Source organism: Bufo gargarizans, chromosome 4 (genome assembly GCF_014858855.1).
Source record: "Bufo gargarizans isolate SCDJY-AF-19 chromosome 4, ASM1485885v1, whole genome shotgun sequence".
Lineage (NCBI taxonomy): Eukaryota > Metazoa > Chordata > Amphibia > Anura > Bufonidae > Bufo > Bufo gargarizans.
In genome coordinates, this window is record NC_058083.1 from 539,185,612 (window position 1) to 539,206,971 (window position 21,360).

At 44.9% G+C, this 21,360-nt stretch overlaps 1 protein-coding gene across 1 annotated transcript; it reads left to right on the top strand.

Moving 5' to 3' along the window:
• The first annotated feature begins 2,951 nt into the window (after positions 1-2,951).
• On the top strand, positions 2,952-13,153 carry LOC122935576 (zinc finger protein OZF-like). The gene is made up of 2 exons (XM_044291339.1): positions 2,952-2,997; positions 11,184-13,153. The coding sequence occupies exons 1-2, from the start codon at positions 2,952-2,954 to the stop codon at positions 12,362-12,364; spliced, it is 1,227 nt and encodes a 408-aa protein (XP_044147274.1). The 3' UTR covers positions 12,365-13,153.
• Positions 13,154-21,360: the final 8,207 nt, after the last annotated feature.

The following is a 21,360-nucleotide window of genomic DNA, read 5'->3' on the forward strand; positions in this document are numbered from 1 at the left end:
CCCATAACAGTGCGTCATCCACAGATCCCCCCCATAACAGTGCGTACATCCACAGATCCCCCATAACAGTAAGTCATCCATAGATCCCCCATAACAGTGCGTCATCCACAGATCCCCCATAACAGTGCGTCATCCACAGATCCCCCATAACAGTGTGTCACCCACAGATCCCCCATAACAGTGCGTCATCCACAGATCCCCCCATAACAGTGCGTCCATCCACAGATCCCCCATAACAGTGCGTCATCCACAGGTCCCCCATAACAGTGCGTCATCCACAGATCCCCCCATAACAGTGTGTCATCCACAGATCCCCCCCCATAACAGTGCGTCATCCACAGATCCCCATAACAGTGCGTCATCCACAGATCCCCCCCATAACAGTGCGTCATCCACAGATCCCCATAACAGTAAGTCATCCATAGATCCCCCATAACAGTGCGTCATCCACAGATCCCCCCCATAACAGTGTGTCACCCACAGATCCCCCATAACAGTGCGTCATCCACAGATCCCCCCCCATAACAGTGTGTCCACCCACAGATCCCCCCATAACAGTGCGTCATCCACAGATCCCCATAACAGTGCGTCATCCACAGATCCCCCCATAACAGTGCGTCATCCACAGATCCCCCATAACAGTGCGTCATCCACAGATCCCCCCATAACAGTGTGTCATCAATAGATCCCCCATAAACAGGGCGTCATCCACAGATCCCCATAACAGTGCGTCATCCACAGATCCCCCATAACAGTGCGTCATCCACAGATCCCCACAACAGTGCGTCATCCACAGATCCCCCATAACAGTGCGTCATCCAAGATCCCCATAACAGTGCGTCATCCACAGATCCCCCATAACAGTGCGTCATCCATAGATCCCCCATAACAGTGCGTCATCCACAGATCCCCATAACAGTGCGTCATCCACAGATCCCCCATAACAGTGCGTCATCCACAGATCCCCATAACAGTGCGTCATCCACAGATCCCCCATAACAGTGCGTCATCCAGATCCCCCCATAACAGTGCGTCATCCACAGATCCCCCCCCATAACAGTGCGTCATCCACAGATCCCCATACAGTGCGTCATCCACAGATCCCCCATAACAGTGCGTCATCCACAGATCCCCCATAACAGTGTGTCACCCACAGATCCCCCATAACAGTGCGTCATCCACAGATACCCCATAAACAGTGTGTCATCCACAGATCCCCCCATAACAGTGCGTCATCCACAGATCCCCCCCATAACAGTGCGTCATCCACAGATCCCCCCCATAACAGTGCGTCATCCACAGATCCCCCCCCATAACAGTGCGTCATCCACAGATCCCCCATAACAGTGCGTCATCCACAGATCCCCCATAACAGTGCGTCATCCACAGATCCCCCCATAACAGTGCGTCATCCACAGATCCCCCCCCCCCCCATAACACTGTAACAGTAAACCTTGTGCTTTAAGGTGTTTTTTCTTACATGTGCCGGGGAGGTTGCTGGGCAGATTAGAGCAGGTAGTGCAGTCAGTGTTAGTGGAGGGGCGACCTTGTCCTGGTAGCGGCTTCATATTATTTGGTCAAAAATGTATTCCTTACTGAAATCGCTGATTATCACTTTTTACTGTCTTTGTAGTTGTAAAAAAATAATGAAATTGGGGGTGGAGGGGAGGCGGAGTCAGGACGAATTCTGAAGGGGCGGGGTAGGAGGGGGGCAGAGGCCTTGAGCTGTGTAAGGGGCCCCAAAATTTCTGATGGCAGCCCTGGGTACGCCCCTGTTGTAGTTACGCCCCTGGCAGTCACATGGTTTGCCCCTGTTGTAGTTACGCCCCCGGCAGTCACATGGTCTGCCCCTGTAGTAGTCACGCCCCCAGCAGTCACATGATCTGCCCCTGGTGTAGTCACGCCCCCAGCAGTCACGTGATCTGCCCCTGGTGTAGTCACGCCCCCAGCAGTCACATGGTCTGCCCCTGGTGTAGTTACGCCCCCGGCAGTCACATGGTCTGCCCCTGGTGTAGTCACACCCCCGGCAGTCATATGATCTGCCCCTGGTGTAGTCACGACCCCAGCAGTCACATGATCTGCCCCTGGTGTAGTCACACCCCAGCAGTCACATGATCTGCCCCTGGTGTAGTCACGCCCCCAGCAGTCACATGATCTGCCCCTGGTGTAGTCACGCCCCCAGCAGTCACATGATCTGCCCTTGGTGTAGTCACGCCCCCGGCAGTCACATGGTCTGCCCCTGGTGTAGTCACGACCCCAGCAGTCACATGATCTGCCCTTGGTGTAGTCACGCCCCCGGCAGTCACATGGTCTGCCCCTGGTGTAGTCACACCCCCAGCAGTCATATGATCTGCCCCTGGTGTAGTCACGCCCCCGGCAGTCACATGTTTGCCCCTGTTGTAGTTACGCCCCCGGCAGTCACATGGTCTGCCCCTGGTGTAGTCACGCCCCCAGCAGTCATATGATCTGCCCCTGGTGTAGTCACGCCCCCAGCAGTCACATGGTCTGCCCCTGTTGTAGTCACGCCTCTGACTCCCAGCATTCTTCTTGCTCTTCTCCTGGACACCTCCCATCCCCTCTAGTAAAGAGAGCCCCGCCCCATCACCTGACATAATCAGATCCTCCCCCACTACTTATCTCCGCCTCTTCCAGCACGGATCAGGTAGGTCCTTCACTACCACGCAAATGCATAGCTGAGCTCATGTTCCGATCACATGTCGATGACGTCACTACAGGCCCTCTAGGCTAGGATTAGTTGAGGGGGCGGAGCAGGAAGTCATTGAATACTTCCCCTGTGCAAAGCTGAGCTCCGCCCCCCCTGCTCTGGTCACATGAGAGTGACGTCACCGCAGGTACCGTATCACCACCAGTCTACACTGCTGAGCCCCGCCCCTTCTTGCTCTGGTCACATGGTGGTGACGTCACGGCAGGTCCTTCCTCTGTCAGTCCCCATGGAGAAGCTGCTCCCGGCCGCCATGATGGAGGCTCCCCTCCCAGGTAACAGGAGCTGTGGACGGGTCTGCTCCGGGCGGACACTGCTGGGTGTGCGGGATGATTCCTGGCGGCTCCGCCCCTCCCCCCGGGGAGAGATGACATCTGGGGCTGTGTATATACAGATAGGGGTGTAGTGTGTGTGTATATACAGATAGGGGTGTAGTGTTGGGGTATATTACATATAGGGGTTTAGTGTGTGTGTATACAGATAGGGGTGTAGTGTGTGTGTATATACAGATAGGGTGTAGTGTGTGTGTATATACAGATAGGGGTGTGTGTGTGTATATATACAGATAGGGGTAGTGTGTGTGTATATACGATAGGGGTGTAGTGTGTGTGTATATACAGATAGGGGGTGTAGTGTGTGTGTATATACAGATAGGGGTGTAGTTGTGTATCTACAGATAGGGGTGTAGTGTGTGTGTGTATACAGATAGGGTGTAGTGTGTGTGTATACAGATAGGGGTGTAGTGTGTGTGTGTGTATACAGATAGGGGTGTAGTGTGTGTATATACAGATAGGGGTGTAGTGTGTGTGTATATACAGATAGGGGTGTGTGTGTGTATACAGATAGGGTGTAGTGTGTGTGTGTATACAGATAGGGTGTAGTGTGTGTGTGTGTATACAGATAGGGGTGTAGTGTGTGTGTGTGTTATACAGATAGGGGTGTAGTGTGTGTATATACAGATAGGTGTAGTGTGTGTGTATATATATAGAGATAGGGTGTAGTGTGTGTGTATATACAGATAGGGGTGTAGTGTGTGTGTATATACAGATAGGGGTGTAGTGTGTGTGTATATATATAGATAGGGTTCGTGTGTGTGTATATACAGATAGGGGTGTAGTGTGTGTATATACAGATAGGGGTGTAGTGTGTGTGTATATACAGATAGGGGTGTAGTGTGTGTATATAGAGATAGGGGGTAGTGTGTGTGTATACAGATAGAGGTGTAGTGTGTGTGTATATACAGATAGGGGTGTAGTGTGTGTGTATATACAGATAGGGGTGTAGTGTGTGTGTATATACAGATAGGGGTGTAGTGTGTGTGTGTATATACAGATAGGGGTGTAGTGTGTGTGTATATACAGATAGGGTTAGTGTGTGTGTGTATATACAGATAGGGGTGTAGTGTGTGTATATATACAGATAGGGGTGTAGTGTGTGTGTATACAGATAGGGGTGTAGTGTGTGTATACAGATAGGGGTGTAGTGTTTGTATATACAGATAGGGGTGTAGTGTGGTGTGTGTGTGTGTGTATACAGATAGGGGTGTAGTGTGTGTTGTATATACAGATAGGGTGTAGTGTGGTGTATATACAGATAGGGGTGTAGTGTGGTGTGTATATACAGATAGGGGTGTAGTGTGTGTGTATATACAGATAGGGGTTAGTGTGTGTGTATATATATAGAGATAGGGGTGTAGTGTGTGTATATACAGATAGGGGTGTAGTTGTGTGTATATACAGATAGGGGTGTAGTGTGTGTGTATATACAGATAGGGTGTAGTGTGTGTGTATATACAGATAGGGGTGTATGTGTGTGTATATCATAGGGTGTAGTGTGTGTGTGTATACAGATAGGGGTGTAGTGTGTGTGTATATACAGATAGGGGTGTAGTGTGTGTGTATATACAGATAGGGTGTAGTGTGTGTATATATAGAGATAGGGGTGTAGTGTGTGTGTATATATACAGATAGGGGTGTAGTGTGTGTGTATCAGATAGGTGTAGTGTGTATATACAGATAGGGGTGTAGTGTGTGTGTATATACAGATAGGGTGTAGTGTGTGTGTATATACATAGGGGTGTAGTGTGTGTGTATATACAGATAGGGGTTAGTGTGTGTGTGTGTGTATATACAGATAGGGGTGTAGTGTGTGTGTATACAGATAGGGGTGTAGTGTGTGTGTGTGTGTGTGTGTATATACAGATAGGGGTGTAGTGTGTGTGTGTGTATAAAGATAGGGTGTATTGTGTGTGTGTATATAAAGATAGGGGTGTATTGTGTGTGTGTGTGTATATACAGATAGGGGTGTATTGTGTGTGTATATACAGATAGGGGTGTAGTGTGTGTGTATATACAGATAGGGGTGTAGTGTGTGTGTGTATATACAGATAGGGGTGTAGTGTGTGTGTATATACAGATAGGGGTGTAGTGTGTGTGTATATACAGATAGGGGTGTAGTGTGTGTGTATATACAGATAGGGGTGTAGTGTGTGTGTGTGTGTATACAGATAGGGGTGTAGTGTGTGTGTGTATACAGATAGGGGTGTAGTGTGTGTATATACAGATAGGGTGTAGTGTGTGTGTATATACAGATAGGGTGTAGTATGTGTGTGTATATACAGATAGGGGTGTAGTGTGTGTGTATATACAGATAGGGGTGTAGTATGTGTGTGTATATACAGATAGGGGTGTAGTGTGTGTATATATACAGATGGGTGTAGTGTGTGTATATATACAGATAGGGGTGTAGTGTGTGTGTATATACAGATAGGGGTGTAGTGTGTGTGTGTATATACAGATAGGGGTGTGTGTGTGTGTGTGTATATACAGATAGGGGTGTAGTGTGTGTGTATACAGATAGGGGTGTAGTGTGTGTGTGTGTGTTATACAGATAGGGGTGTAGTGTGTGTGTGTATACAGATAGGGGTGTAGTGTGTGTATATACAGATAGGGGTGTAGTGTGTGTGTATATACAGATAGGGGTGTAGTGTGTGTGTATATACAGATAGGGTGTAGTGTGTGTGTGTGTATATACAGATAGGGTGTAGTGTGTTATATACAGATAGGGGTGTAGTGTGTGTGTATATAGACAGATAGGGGTAGTGTGTGTGTATATACAGATAGGGGTGTAGTGTGTGTGTATATATACAGATAGGGGTGTAGTGTGTGTGTGTGTATACAGATAGGGGTGTAGTGTGTGTGTATATACAGATAGGGGTGTAGTGTGTGTGTATACAGATAGGGGTGTAGTGTGTGTGTATATACAGATAGGGGTGTAGTGTGTGTGTATATACAGATAGGGGTGTAGTGTGTGTGTGTATACAGATAGGGGTGTAGTGTGTGTGTGTATATACAGATAGGTGTATGTGTGTGTGTATATACAGATAGGGGTGTAGTGTGTGTGTGTATATACAGATAGGGGTGTAGTGTGTGTGTGTATATACAGATAGGGGTGTAGTGTTGTGTGTATATACAGATAGGGGTGTAGTGTGTGTATATACAGATAGGGGTGTAGTGTGTGTGTGTGTGTATATACAGATCGGGGTAGTGTGTGTGTGTATATACAGATAGGGGTGTAGTGTGTGTGTATATACAGATAGGGGTGTAGTTGTGTGTGTATATACAGATAGGGGTGTAGTGTGTGTGTGTGTGTATATACAGATAGGGGTGTAGTGTGTGTGTGTGTATATACAGATAGGGTGTATGTGTGTGTGTATATACAGATAGGGGTAGTGTGTGTGTGTGTATACAGATAGGGTAGTGTTGTGTGTGTGTGTGTATATACAGATAGGGGTGTAGTGTGTGTGTGTGTGTATATACAGATAGGGGTGTAGTGTGTGTATATACAGATAGGGTGTAGTGTGTGTGTGTATATACAGATAGGGGTGTAGTGTGTGTGTGTGTGTGTGTGTGTGTATATACAGATAGGGGTGTAGTGTGTGTGTTATTACAGATAGGGTGTAGTAGTGTGTGTGTATATACAGATAGGGGTGTAGTGTGTGTGTATATACAGATAGGGTGTAGTGTGGTGTGTATATTTACAGATAGGGGTGTAGTGTGTGTGTATATACAGATAGGGGTGTAGTGTGTGTGTGTATATACAGATAGGGGTGTAGTGTGTGTGTGTGTGTGTGTATATACAGATAGGGGTGTAGTGTGTGTGTATATACAGATAGGGTGTAGTGTGTGTGTGTGTGTATATACAGATAGGGGTGTAGTGTGTGTGTGTATATACAGATAGGTGTGTAGTGTGTGTATATACAGATAGGGGTGTAGTGTGTGTTTATACAGATAGGGGTGTAGTGTGTGTGTTATACAGATAGGGTGTAGTGTGTGTGTTATATACAGATAGGGGTGTATTGTGTGTGTGTATATACAGATAGGGGTGTAGTGTGTGTGTATATACAGATAGGGTGTAGTGTGTGTGTATATACAGATAGGGGTGTAGTGTGTGTGTATATACAGATAGGGGTGTAGTGTGTGTGTGTATATACAGATAGGGGTGTAGTGTGTGTGTGTGTATACAGATAGGGGTGTGTGTGTGTGTGTGTGTGTGTATATACGATAGGGTGTAGTGTGTGTGTGTATATACAGATAGGGGTGTAGTGTGTGTGTATATACAGATAGGGTGTAGTGTGTGTGTGTATATACAGATAGGGGTGTAGTGTGTGTGTGTGTGTATACAGATAGGGGTGTAGTGTGTGTGTGTATATACAGATAGGGGTGTAGTGTGTGTGTGTATCAGATGTGTGTGTGTGTATACAGATAGGGTGTGTGGTGTGTGTATATACAGATAGGGGTGTAGTGTGTGTGTGTGTATATACAGATAGGGTGTAGTGTGTGTGTGTATATACAGATAGGGGTGTAGTGTGTGTGTGTGTATATACAGATAGGGTGTAGTGTGTGTGTATTACAGATAGGGTGTGTGTGTGTGTGTATATACAGATAGGGTGTATGTGTGTGTGTGTGTGTGTATACAGATAGGGGTGTAGTGTGTGTGTGTATATACAGATAGGGGTGTAGTGTGTGTGTGTGTGTATGATGGGGTGTAGTGTTGTGTGTATATACAGATAGGGGTGTAGTGTGTGTGGTGTGTGTGTGTATATACAGATAGGGGTGTAGTGTGTGTGTGTGTGTGTATATACAGATAGGGTGTAGTGTGTGTGTGTGTATATACAGATAGGGGTGTAGTGTGTGTGTGTGTATATACAGATAGGGGTGTAGTGTGTGTGTGTATATACAGATAGGGGTGTAGTGTGTGTGTGTGTATATACAGATAGGGGTGTAGTGTGTGTGTATATACAGATAGGGGTGTAGTGTGTGTGTGTATATACAGATAGGGGTAGTGTGTGTGTGTGTATACAGATAGGGGTGTAGTGTGTGTGTGTATATACAGATAGGGGTGTAGTGTGTGTGTGTATATACAGATAGGGGTGCCCAGGGCAACAGGGAGAGTGTGAGATCCTATTGAGATCTATCAGGGTGAATAGGAGAAGAGATTAAAAGATCCCAGGTTCTAGCCCCTAAAGGTGCCTCTAGCCTGGATCCCAGATGAGATTCCGTCGGACATGGAGGCACACAGGTTCGATATGATATCTGGCGGCTCTTTTTTCCACAGATTTTGCAGCCGTTCATATACAGCTGCAAGAAAAAGTATGTGAACCCTTTGGAATGATATGGATTTCTGCACAAATTGGTCATAAAATGTGATCTGATCTTCATCTAAGTCACAACAATAGACAATCACAGTCGGCTTAACCTAATAACACACAAAGAGTTAAATGTTACCATGTTTTTATTGAACACACCATGTAAACATTCACAGTGCAGGTGGAGAAAGTATGTGAACCCTTGGATTTAATAACTGGTTGAACCTCCTTTGGCAGCAATAACTTCCACCAAACGTTTCCTGTATTTGCAGATCAGACGAGCACAACGGTCAGGAGTAATTCTTGACCGTTCCTCTTTACAGAACGGTTTCAGTTCAGCAATATTCTTGGGATGTCTGGTGGGAATCGCTTTCTTGAGGTCCTGCCGCAGCATCTCCATCGGGTTGAGGTCAGGACTCTGACTGGGCCGCTCCAGAAGGCGGATTTTCTTCTGTTTAAGCCATTCTGTTGCTGATTTACTTCTATGCTTTGGGTCGTTGTCCTGTTGCAACACCCATCTTCTGTTGAGCTTCAGCTGGTGGTCAGATGGCCTTAAAGGGAGTCTGTCACCAGATTGTGACCTTATAGACCGCTTACATAGCGCTCTAGCATAGCAGTCTATGATTCTAATGGTACCTTTGATGTGTGCTTCTGAAGTTCCCCCAAGGCAAAAACGGACTTTTATTCTATGGATCGCAAGTGCCCAGGGCGGGGTTCACCTTGTTGGAGCCCAGGCTGTTCTGCCTCTTTTCGCCATATCCCCGCCCCAGCCTCTTCCTCTGCCCGCCCCGCTTTTCCTTTGCATCCTCTTTCTCTGCAGCCGGATCCCGCGCCTGCGCTATCCATTGCTTGACCGGGGCATGCGCACTGCGATGCCCATTGTGGGCACGGCATCGCAGTAGCTACTACGCATGCGCCGGCCAACGGCGAGAAACAGCGGCGAGGAGGCGGACCAGATACACACACAATGGGCATCGCAGTGCGCATGCCCCGGCCAAGCAATGGATAGCGCAGGCGCGGGATTCGGCTGCAGAGAAGGAGGACGCAAAGGAAGAGCGGGGCGGGCAGAGGAAGAGGCTGGGGCGGGGATATGGCGAAAAGAGGCAGAACAGCCTGGGCTCCAACAAGGTGAACCCCGCCCTGGGCACTTGCGATCCATAGAATAAAAGTCCGTTTTTGCCTTGGGGGAACTTCAGAAGCACACATCAAAGGTACCATTAGAATCATAGACTGCTATGCTAGAGCGCTATGTAAGCGGTCTATAAGGTCACAATCTGGTGACAGACTCCCTTTAAGTTCTGCAAAATGTCTTGATAAACTTGGGAATTCATTTTTCCTTCGATGATAGCAATCTGTCCAGGCCCTGACACAGCAAAGCAGCCCCAAACCATGATGCCCCCACCACCATACCTCACAGTTGGGATGAGGTTTTGAGGTTTTGTGTGCTGTGCCTCTTTTTCTCCACACATAGTGTTGTGTGTTTCTTCCAAACAACTCCACTTTGGTTTCATCTGTCCACAGAATATTTTGCCAGTTTTGCTGTGGAACATCCAGGTGCTCTTGTGCAAACTGTAAACGTGCAGCAATGTTTTTTGGACAGCAGTGGCTTCCTCTGTGGTGTCCTCCCATGAAATCCATTCTTGTTTAGTGTTTTACGTATCGTAGATTCGCTAACAGGGATGTTAGCATATGCCAGAGACTTCTGTAAGTCTTTAGCTGACACTCTAGGATTCTTCTTCCCCTCATTGAGCAGTCTGCGCTGTGCTCTTGCAGTCATCTTTACAGGACGGCCACTCCTAGGGAGAGTAGCAGCAGTTCTGAACCTTCTCCATTTATAGACAATATGTCTTACCGTGGACTGATGAACAGCAAGGCTTTTGGAGATGCTTTTATAACCCTTTCCAGCTTTATGCAAGTCAACAATTCTTAATCGTAGGTCTTCTGAGAGCTCTTTTGTGCGAGGCATCATTCACATCAGGCAATGCTTCTTGTGAAAAGCAAACCCAGAACTGGTGTGTGTTTTTTATAGGGCAGAGCAGCTGTAACCAACACCTCCGAACTCATCTCATTGATTGGACTCCAGTTGGCTGACACCTCACTCCAATTAGCTCTTGGAGATGTCATTAGTCTAGGGGTTCACATACTTTTTCCACCTGCACTGGGAATGTTTACATGGTGCGTTCAATAAAAACATGGTAACATTTAACTCTTTGTGTGTTATTAGTTTAAGCCGACTGTGATTGTCTATTGTTGTGACTTCGATGAAGATCAGATCACATTTTATGACCAATTTGTGCAGAAATCCATATCATTCCAAAGGGTTCACATACTTTTTCTTGCAACTGTACATCCTGCACACGCTGAAGCCATTGTCACAGCTGGTCCCATAAATGCTGGATTGGTGATAAATCTAGCAATAGGACAAGCCAAGGGATTGTAATCTGATGGAGACATTCCTGGGCGATCCAGCAGTTGTCTCTCCACAGCAGGATCTAAGATCTCACCACCAGGCCTCTTTACTTGAACCTGACCATTGTTGGATCCCAGACAGAACCTCGATTAGTTGCTAAAGATGATATGGTTCCAGTCCATGGTAGTCCAAATTTCCGTTAACGACACCACTACAAACAAAGGTGACGGTGGCTGGCTGTCAATGGCAGGACACCTAATGTTTGACCCAAATTTCTTTCTGCTAAGCACTTGAAAATGGTCTGTGCAGAGATGTGTAACAAAGATTCGCTTCTGAACTTGACATCTGCATGTGCATTTCCATACTAATTGAAATGTTTTTATTTTATTTTTTTATTCTTTCAGAAAATCCCAGTAAGAAGTCTGAGGGAAACTTAATGTTATCGCTAGACTATAAAGAAGATGAAGATATCCTGTCACACTCTTCAGGAGAAATCTATAGTACCTGTAATGTACACCCAGAACCTCACATTGCAGATCTGTCATATAATCCTCCAAAGCAAAAAGGGGGGAAAAGGTTTCAATGTGGTGAATGTGGAAAACAGTTTAAATATAGGTCAGGTCTTTGTGTACACAGAAGAAGCCACACAGGAGAGAAGCCATATCCCTGTTCCGAATGTGAGAAATGGTTTAGAAATAAATCGGCTCTTAGTGCACATGAGAGAATTCACACAGGAGAGAAGCCTTATTCATGTTCAGAATGTGACAAATCTTTTTCAAAGAAATCACACCTTGATTCACATCAGAGAAGTCACACAGGAGAGAAACCATATTCATGTTCAGAATGTGACAAATCTTTTTCAAAGAAATCACACCTTGATTCACATCATAGAATTCACACAGGAGATAGGCCATTTTCATGTTCAGAATGTGGGAAATGCTTCACAACTAAATTCACTCTTACTGAACATGAGAGAAGTCACACAGGAGAAAAGCCGTTTTCATGTTCAGAATGTGGGAAATCTTTTTTAAAGAAATCACACCTTGTTTCACATCAGAGAAGTCACACAGGGGAGAAGCCATATTCATGTTCAGAGTGTGAGAAATCTTTTTTAAAGAAATCACATCTTGTGTTACATCAGCGAAGTCACACAGACGAGAAGCCGTATTCATGTTCAGAATGTGGGAAATGTTTTTGCGATAAATCAAGTCTTCTTATACATCAAAGAATTCACACAGGAGAGAAGCCATATTCATGTCCAGTATGTGGGAAAAGCTTTGCAAATAAATCTAATTTTCTTTTTCATGAGAGAAATCACACAGGAGAGAAGCCATATTCATGTTCAGAATGTGCAAAATCTTTTTTAAATAAATCACACCTTGTTTCACATCAACGACGTCACACAGGAGAGAAGCCATATTCCTGTTCAGAATGTGAGAAATGTTTCACAGAAAAATCAAGTCTCCTTATACATCAAAGAATTCACACAGGAGAGATTTCATGTCCATTATGTGGGAAATTCTTTACTACTAAATCAAGTCTTGTTACACATGAAAGAATTCACATAGGAGAGAACCCATTTTGATCTATATAGGGAAGATCAAATTTTGAAATTCAGAATTTACACAGAGGAGAAACCAAAATCTTGTGGAAATAACAAAACATTTATTTTATTGACAATTGCTTTTTCACAAACCAACATGTGTAGCATCTGACCATGAGATGATCATAAGGTAGTAATAGAAAGCTAAAAATGGACCTTAATCCAATAACTCGTAAGTGTCTTCCTGGAGAAATCTTGTGAATATATATCTGTTTTCTGAAGACCATTTACTTAAATAAAACTTGTTTTACTTTTTTATTTTTTTTCCAAGGAATAAGTTAAGAATTTGGTACGGTCATTGAGGTTTCATGAAAAGGGAATTACCTTAAAAATGGTTCCATTGTTTGTTTTTCCTATTCAACTTCTACAAAATCAGTAACTGTCTAAAGCGGTAAAGAGCTTGACCGTCCTTCCAAATGTGAAGTTCCATTTAGAACTAATGTTTTAGCCAACCATGAGTTTTTGTAGGAGGCTGGATAGCCCCAGCCATCTTCCACACACAATGGGTAATGGTTTCCCTGCTCCCTGAGATTGTTGGAAATGACAGGTTCCTCTGACTCGTGGAGGCTACTTACAGGATTATGCATCTTCTCAAATTAAGTTTGTGGAAGGTTCCTTCCTCTTCTGTTGAAGGATTATCTAAAAAAATCACAGAAAATAAAGATCCTTAAAACGTAACCTTTAGTAGGACAAGCTTTATGAACTGCGCACGTAGGTGTAGCTGTGCCAATATGATTGTGATGTACTGTATATTAGGAAGACCATCCGAGGATTTCATACGCGCATTCTGGAAAATCTACGATTAGAAATACGGTGAAATAGGGGGGGGGGGGGGGGCTTGCCAAAAAGAAAAAACAAATAAGAAATAATATAGAGGGGGTCTGGGACAACAAATCTATAATTTGAGTCTACACTCACTTACTAAAGGGGAACAGCTTATCCTTAAAAAGGGTTTAAAGTTTGCCCCCACTGCATTTTTTTTTAAAGGTTTGAGGCATTCATAGGAGTGAGGAAGTTTGAGAAGGTTGGCCTTGAAAAAATACTTCATGAAAAGGAAAAGGGGAAAATAGGGTACTTTCACACTAGCGTTATTCTTTTCTGGCATTGACTTACGTCCTAGGGGCTCAATACTGGAAAAGAACTGATCAGTTTTATCCTAATGCATTCTGAATGGAGAGCAATCTGTTCAGGAGGCATCAGGACGTCTTCAGTTCAGTCTTTTTGCCTTTTCAGCATGCTGCGGTTTTATCTCTGTCCAAAATTCCGGAACACTTGCCGGATCTGGCATTTTTTTCACATTGAAATGCATTAATGCTGGATCTGGCCCCAAGTGTTCCGGCAAAACAGAACCGGCATTGCGGTCTGTGCATGCTCAGACTGCAAAAAATGTGAAAAATAAATAAATAGCGGATCCGTTTATCCGGATGACACCGGAGAGACGGATCCGGCATTTCAATGCATTTGTCATTCGGATCAGGATCCTGATCCATCTGACAAATGCCATCAGTTTGCATACATCTTGACGGATCCGGCAGGCAGTTCCGGTGATGGAACTGCCTGCCAGAATCCTCTGCCTCAAGTGTGAAAGTAGCCTTAAGGATAGAGAAAACTGTATAGAAACCCGTGATACCTTTAGATATACAGATCTAAGTAGCATCCCCTACAGGAATCTTCTCCTTTATGACTCAAGTAATGAAAGAAATAAGGAAAATAAAAAAAAAACTAAACACATGAGTAATATTACAAAGGTAGAAAAAGATAATAATAAGATAATAAAAAAAATCATTATTCAACCTGCAAATAATGGTGCAGTTATCAGGAATAGAGAGGATTATGATAATGAAACCAAAAAGATATTGGGAGATGGTAAAACATACAAACGATTAAAAATTGACCCCACAAAGATTTTTTTTAAAGAATTGAAAGTTAGTTCAAAAAGGGAGAAGTCGGGATTTTACATAAGAAAGAGGCAGCATTTATTGATAAAAAAAATAGCTGCCTTTTACCATTATCCGAAAATAGATAAGAACGCCCAGAATCCTCCAGGAAGACCCATCGTGTCTGGGATAGATTGTCTCGCCAGTTCCCGCTGGAGATCTGTGGATCATCATCTCCACCCGTGTGCACAATCTTTGCCCACATATCTGAAGGACACTAAACATACGTTACAAACGGAAAGCAGATGTCGTCGCTATATACCGCCATTAAAAATAACAGATGTGATGCGGCCCAACTTTTTATAAAATAGAGAAGGTGAAATGCCGAAAGTACAGATTGAATATAAAAGGGGTGTATTATGTTTATTTTACAGAGGAATTATTTTATTTATAATGGAGATTTTCACCTCCAGACGTGGGGGGCCGCGATGGGGACGAGGTTCGCACCAGGGTTCGCCAATTTATAGGTGGGATGGTGGGAACATCAATTTATAAACCTAAATGTTGAACTCCGGGCAGGACTCGTGCTATGGTGGCGTTTTATTGATGATGTGGTTTTTATTTTATTTTTTTATATGAGACTGTTGGGAGTTTTTTTTTTAAGTAGAAAAGATTTTTGTCTACAATTCACGCGCAGCTATAGTAGTAAAGAGATTTTGTTTTTAGATTTAACTATTTATATTGAAAGGGATAAAATATGCACAAAAACGTTCAATAAACCAACAGATGTGAACAGTTTTATTTCTAAATAAAGTGGTCCCTTCCCACGATGGCCTGAAAATATACAGAGAAGTAAATTTTTATGTATTTTAAATAAAAAATTTAAATATATAATAATTCCACCCGTTATTAATGGTGAAACCAAGTATTTCAAGAAGGTGGTTAGTAAATATTGGGGCATCGTAACAGGTTAAGGACCCAGACCCGTGAATGCTTGTCCTAAGCAGACTTACTTTGTGCCCCAGGACGAGCATTCTTGTCCTGCGGTCCTTTCTCTGCCCCATGTGCGATGCCGCGATCAGCAGCCGGACCCCTACTGCATCCACCAGCATCGGTCATGATGCCAGTGGATTAACCCCTCACATGCCGCTGTCAGTGCACACCGCGGCATATGGGAGGTTCGTGATCCTGATCCATCAGGTCCCCGTGCTGAGGTGACCGAGACCTGATGGTTGCCATGTCAGCCCCAAGCCTTTCAAAGATATGGCTTTCAGAAAATGGAGACATAAAACATGATCATTTATTTTTCTTTCAAAAAATGCTTTAATTGTGTAAAATCAAAATAAATATAAAACAATACACAAATTAGGTATCGCCGCATCCGTAGCAACCTGCTTGTTAAAAAATATCACATTATTTACCCTGTTAGGTGAAAAAATCTATTTTTTGTTACATTACATCATACAAAAGTGTAATAACAAACAATCAAGAAGTAGTATGTACCACAAAATAGTACTAATCAAACCATCACCTCATGCTACAAAAACTGAGCTCCTAATCACCGGAAAAATAATAAAAATATGGCTTTCAGAAAAAGAAGACTCAAAAACATGATTTTTAAAAAATGCTTTATTATGTAAAACTGAAACAAAATAAAAATAAAAGTAGACATATTTGATATCGTTGCTTCCGTAACAGCCAGCTCTATAAAAATAACGCATGATCTACCCCGTCAGGTGAACACCGTAAAAAAAATAAAAACTGCCATTTTTTTTGTTACCTTGCCTCACAAAAAGCATAATATAGAGCGATCAAAAATCATATGTACCCCAAAAGAATACTAATAAAACTGACACCTTATCCCATAGTTTCCAAAATGGGGACACTTTTTGGGAGTTTCTACTCTAGGGGGGCATCAGGGGGGCTTCAAATGTGACATGGCAACTTAAAATTATCCCAGTGAAATCTGCCCTCTAAAAACCATATGGTGCTCCTTCCCTTCTGCGCCCTGCCGTGAGTTTTCTTTGGCTGTTAACCCTTGATGTGTTACAGAAAAAAGTGGATTACAATGGAAATCTGCCAAAGAAAGTGAAATTTTAAAATGTAATCTTTTCCTCTAATTCTTGTGGACAGGGCTGGTGCTACCATAAGGCAGACCAAGCGGCCGCCTTAGGGCGCACCCTGGGGGAGGGCGGAAAAATGTGACACGGGGGTCTGATGGCTGACATTGGGGGCTGATGGCTGGGGGATGATGTCTGACATGGGGTTCTGATCTGAGGTCTGATTAACATTGGGGGTCTGATTGGGGCTGTGAGCTGAGGTCTGATTGACATTGGGGGTCTGATTGCTGGTCTGACCTGAGGTGTAATGGAAAATATTTTTTTCTTATTATCCTCCTCTAAAACCTAGGGCGAAAAATATGGTCCTTAAACCAGCCATTGTCTCAAGCAGAGAGAAGATACCAGGACCACAGAGAGGAGAAGCGTGGGGGGGGGGGGGCACCAAAATGTAGCTTCACTTGTGTTGGCAAAAATCCTTGCACCGGCCCTGCTTGTGGAACACCTAAAGGGTTAACAAAGTTTGTAAAATCAGTTTTGAATACCTTGAGGGGTGTAGTTTCTACAATGGGGCCATTTATGGGTGGTTTCTATTATGTAAGCCCCACAAAGTGACTTCCTGACTGAACTGGTTCTTCAAAAGTGGGTTTTTGAAAATTTTCTTAAAGTTTAAAAAAATTTCTTTTAACATTCTAAGCGTTTATAAGATCCTAAAAAATAAAATATTTACAAAATGATGCAAACATGAAAGTGGATATATGGGAAATGTAAAGTAATATTTTATGATTATCACTTTGCCTAAAGCAGAGAAATTCTAATTTTGAAAATGGTGACTTTTTCCAAACGTTATGTGAATTTTTGATTTTTTTTTATAAATAAAGGAAAATTATATTGACAAAAATGTTCCACTATCATGAAGCACAATGTGTCACAAGAAAACAGTCTCAGAACGGCCTGGATAAGTAAAAGCGTTTTAACGTTATCACCACATAAAGTGACACTGGTCAGATTTCCAAAAAACAGCCTGGTCCTTAAGGTGAAAAATGGCCTGGTCCTTAAGGTGTTAAAGGAGGATACGATAATTGGAGAATTTATCCCCAATATACCAAGATTTGTGTATCGAAAAGCAAAAAATATAGGAAATATGGTGGCATCGATGAGTAACCGCGTAGCTACAAATATCAATGGTGTAAAAAAAATACGCAGATAAAAAAAAAGTGTGTAGGTTGTAGAAAGTCACGAAATAATAACAAATATGCCAGAGAATAGGGATGGATCACACAGGCAGAATATCGGGGAACATATTACACGTTACAGCCAGGGTAGTGTATGCAGTAACATGGCCGCAAAAAAGACAACTAAAGAGAAGATGGGAGAAAGTCTGAGGGACGTCCACCATCACGGCGTTATGAAGAGGACTCTGTATGTTCCACCTTCTGTGGGTTAGAAATGGTAAAAGTGGAGGTGATTGCATCAAAAGTATGCCCAGAACTGGTGGGTTTTTAACCTGAACACACTGGCACCAGCCGGCTGAAATACCGAAATAGAACGGTTTGCTTTTGAATAGTGGGCCTGCGAGGGTTAAAGGGTTTCTACCATCAGATTTTGTGACATGTAGCTGACTGACCCTAGCGATGTGCTGGTGTCAGCAGTACATAACCGTGTTCTCTTTATACTTCTGTCTGCGGCCGTTCAGCTAAAAAACGTACTTTTATCAATATGCTAATGAGCCTCTAGGGCGTCTATTCGGCACCTAGAGGCTCTGTCTACTGACCATTTATGCCGCCCATGTCGACCGTCTAGCCCGCCCGGCTCCACTTGACTGATGTCCGATTTTCCTGCATCTCAGTCTAAATCCCGTGCCTGCGCCGTCCGCTTCTGTATTCAGCGCAGGTGCAGTGAGTAAGCCGGCGCCAGGAGCGCGTCCGACAGCCACTGCGTCTGCGCCGAATACAGAAGCAGGCGGCCAAATACAGATGCGGACGGCGCAGGATTTAGACTGTGATGCAGGGAAATCGGACGTCAGTCAAGAGGAGCGGGGCGGGCTAGACGGTCGACATGGGTGGCATAAATGGTCAGTAGACAGAGCCTCTAGGTGCCGACGCCCACATAGCACCTAGAGGCTCATTAGCATAATGATACAGGTACGTTTTTTAGCTGAACGGCCGCAGACAGAAGTGTAAAAAGGACACTGTTATGTACTGCTGACACTAGCACATCGCTAGGGTCAGTCAGCTACATGTCACAAAATCTGATGGTAGAAACCCTTTAACCTCCTCAGGAGCGCCGCACGCATGGATGCGTCTTTGCAGCGGCCCTGTAATTACTCCTGGACGTGCCGGCGCGTCATCTCACGAGACGATCATTGGCTGGCAGGCTGGTGATGAAATACTTCTTTAACTTTTGCCGGCCCGCAATGCGCATGCGCAGGCCAGCAAAAGTTAAAGAAGTATTTCATCACCAGCCTGCCAGCCAATGATCGTCGCTGGCAGGCTGGGGATTTAAAAAAAACTAATCACAAGCCATATAACACACTGTATTTATAAACATAAGGTGTTATATGGCTGCCCTGCTCCTCTGCTGGTCCTTTTCGTCGGTTGGTCTCAGCAGAGGAGCAGACATCACTGTGAGTACCCACCAACACTTCACTTAGCTCCCAGATCACCCTCCAGCACCCCAATTAACCCCTTGATCGCCCCTGTCAATCACCTAGTTAAAGGGAAAAAAGTGATCAGTGTAAACTGTCACTTTTTTTTTCACTGGTATTGACGGTTAGGTTTAGGATAGTTTAGGCCCCTTGGTTAGGTAGTTTAGGGATCGTTTAGCGCCCAGCCCACCGCACCGCAGTCCGTTATTCGCTGATTAGTTTGTACTTTTATAGTATCTGTAAGTGATCAAAACTGATCACGGTCAGATCTATAATAGTATTAGTGTCACCTTAGCTCGCCCTCCACCCAAAACGCAGTGTTTGCCCGATCAGGCCTGATCGGTCGCCCACACGTGCGTTCGCCCACGCCTGCCCCACCGCAGTGAATTTTTTTTTATTTTTTATCACTGCACAATCACTTCACAAGCGCTGCGGCGATAAAAAAATCAGTTTTGATATTTTTTATCAACCGCAGCAGCCTCCGGTACTTCGCTAGCCTCCCCTTTGTAAGACAGGCTTGCTTTTTTTCTTGGGTAGTCTCAGGGAATACCCCTAAATTTAGTTGCCCACATGTCTAACAGGGGGTATTCTTCTGAAGAGGCCTACAGGCTTCTGACCCAGTCGGATGAGGAATGGGAACCCTCATCTGATGAATCCAGCGGGTCAGAATATTAACCTGTAGAAAGCAGTGGCTCTCTGACCCAAAGTTCGGACGAGGAGGCTGAGGTCCCTGATACCACCAGGCGTACCCGGCCCCGTGTCGCTAGACCGCAGGTTGTGCAGGATCCGCTTCAAGAGCAGCAGAGTGAGGCTGGTGCTGTCGGATTACGTGGTGAGGCATACACCAGCAGCGCAGCCCTCCCTGGACCTAGTACCAGCACTGCCGTACAACCTGGTGAAGTAGCGAGCACCAGAAGGGCAGTTGAAGCTGGTACGGTGGCACGTGCAGTAGTGACCCCGTCGCAGCCACCGCACAGACAGGCCCGTAGAGCCCCTAGAGTCCCTGAGGTGCTGGCAAACCCTGATTGGCAGTCCCCAACTTCAGCCGCACCTGTAGTTCCCCCTTTCACCGCCCAGTCTGGAGTTTGGGTTGAGACAGCTCAGATCGGTTCGGCACTGTTTTTTTTTTAGCTGTTCTTGACTGCGGAGCTCTTAGACTTAGTCGTGGCAGAAACAAATCAATATGCTAACCCGGGAAGCTTTTATGCCCAGCCTTTCCGGTGGAAACCCGTCCAAGTTTCCGAAATTAAAACTTTTCTGGGCCTTCTTTTCAACATGGGTCTAACCAAAAAGCATGAATTGCGGTCATATTGGTCCACGAACCCAATTCATCACATGCCCATGTTCTCTGCTGCTATGTCCAGGACACGATTTGAGGCCATCCTGCGTTTCCTGCACTTTAGTGACAACAGCACCTCTCGTCCCAGAGGCCACCCAGCTTTTGACCGGCTCCACAAAATTCGGCCCCTCATAGACCACCTTAACACCAAATTAGCAGATTTGTATACCCCTCAGCAAAACATCTGCGTCCCTTATACATTTTACCGGGTGCCTTGGCTTCAAACAATACATCCCAAGCAAGGGTGCCCGGTATGGGGTCAAATTGTATAAGCTCTGTGAAAGGGCCACAGGCTATACCCACAAATTTCGGATCTATGAGGGTAAAGATCAGACCCTGGAGCCGGTCGGTTGCCCTGACTACATGGGGAGCAGTGGGAAGACAGTCTGGGACTTGGTGTCATCCTTATTTGGCAAGGGGTACCATCTTTATGTGGACAATTTTTACACAAGTGTGGCCCTCTTCAGGCATTTGTTCCTAGAACAGATTGGCTGCTGTGGCGCATCTTGCAAGGGGGCAGAGGGCTGCCTTGTGTAACCAAGAACTGCTCGCGGTGAAATGGAGAGACAAGCGTGTTGTTTACATGCTCTACTCCATTCACGCAGACACGACAATCCAAATTGAACGAGCAACCCGTGTCATTGAAAATCCCCTCTGTGTCCACGACTATAATTCGCTCATGGGAGGGATGGACTTCAATGACCAGATGTTGGCTCCCTATTTACATTCCCGCAGAACCAGACGCTGGTATAAGAAGGTGTCTGTATATTTGATTCAATTGGCTCTGTATAATAGTTTTGTTCTCTACAGTAAGGCTGGGAGAACAGGATCCTTCCTCAAATTTCAGGAAGAGATCATCGAGAACCTCCTGTATCCAGGAGGTTCCGTGGCCCCAACCACCAGTGTAGTGAGCCGTCTACACGAGTGACATTTCCCCAGTGTCGTTGCCGGTACCTCAAACCAACCGCCACCCCGAAAAAAATGTGTCTGTAGCAGGAGTGAAACAAGGCGTGACACCCGCTATTTCTGTCCTGACTGCCCTGACCACCCTGCCCTAT

Coding starts and splice junctions, on each gene's coding strand:
- LOC122935576 (XM_044291339.1), top strand. CDS start 2,952: ATGGAGAAGCTGCTCCCGGCCGCCATGATGGAGGCTCCCCTCCCAG. Junction 2,998..11,183: donor GATGGAGGCTCCCCTCCCAG/GTAACAGGAGCT, acceptor TTATTCTTTCAG/AAAATCCCAGTAAGAAGTCT.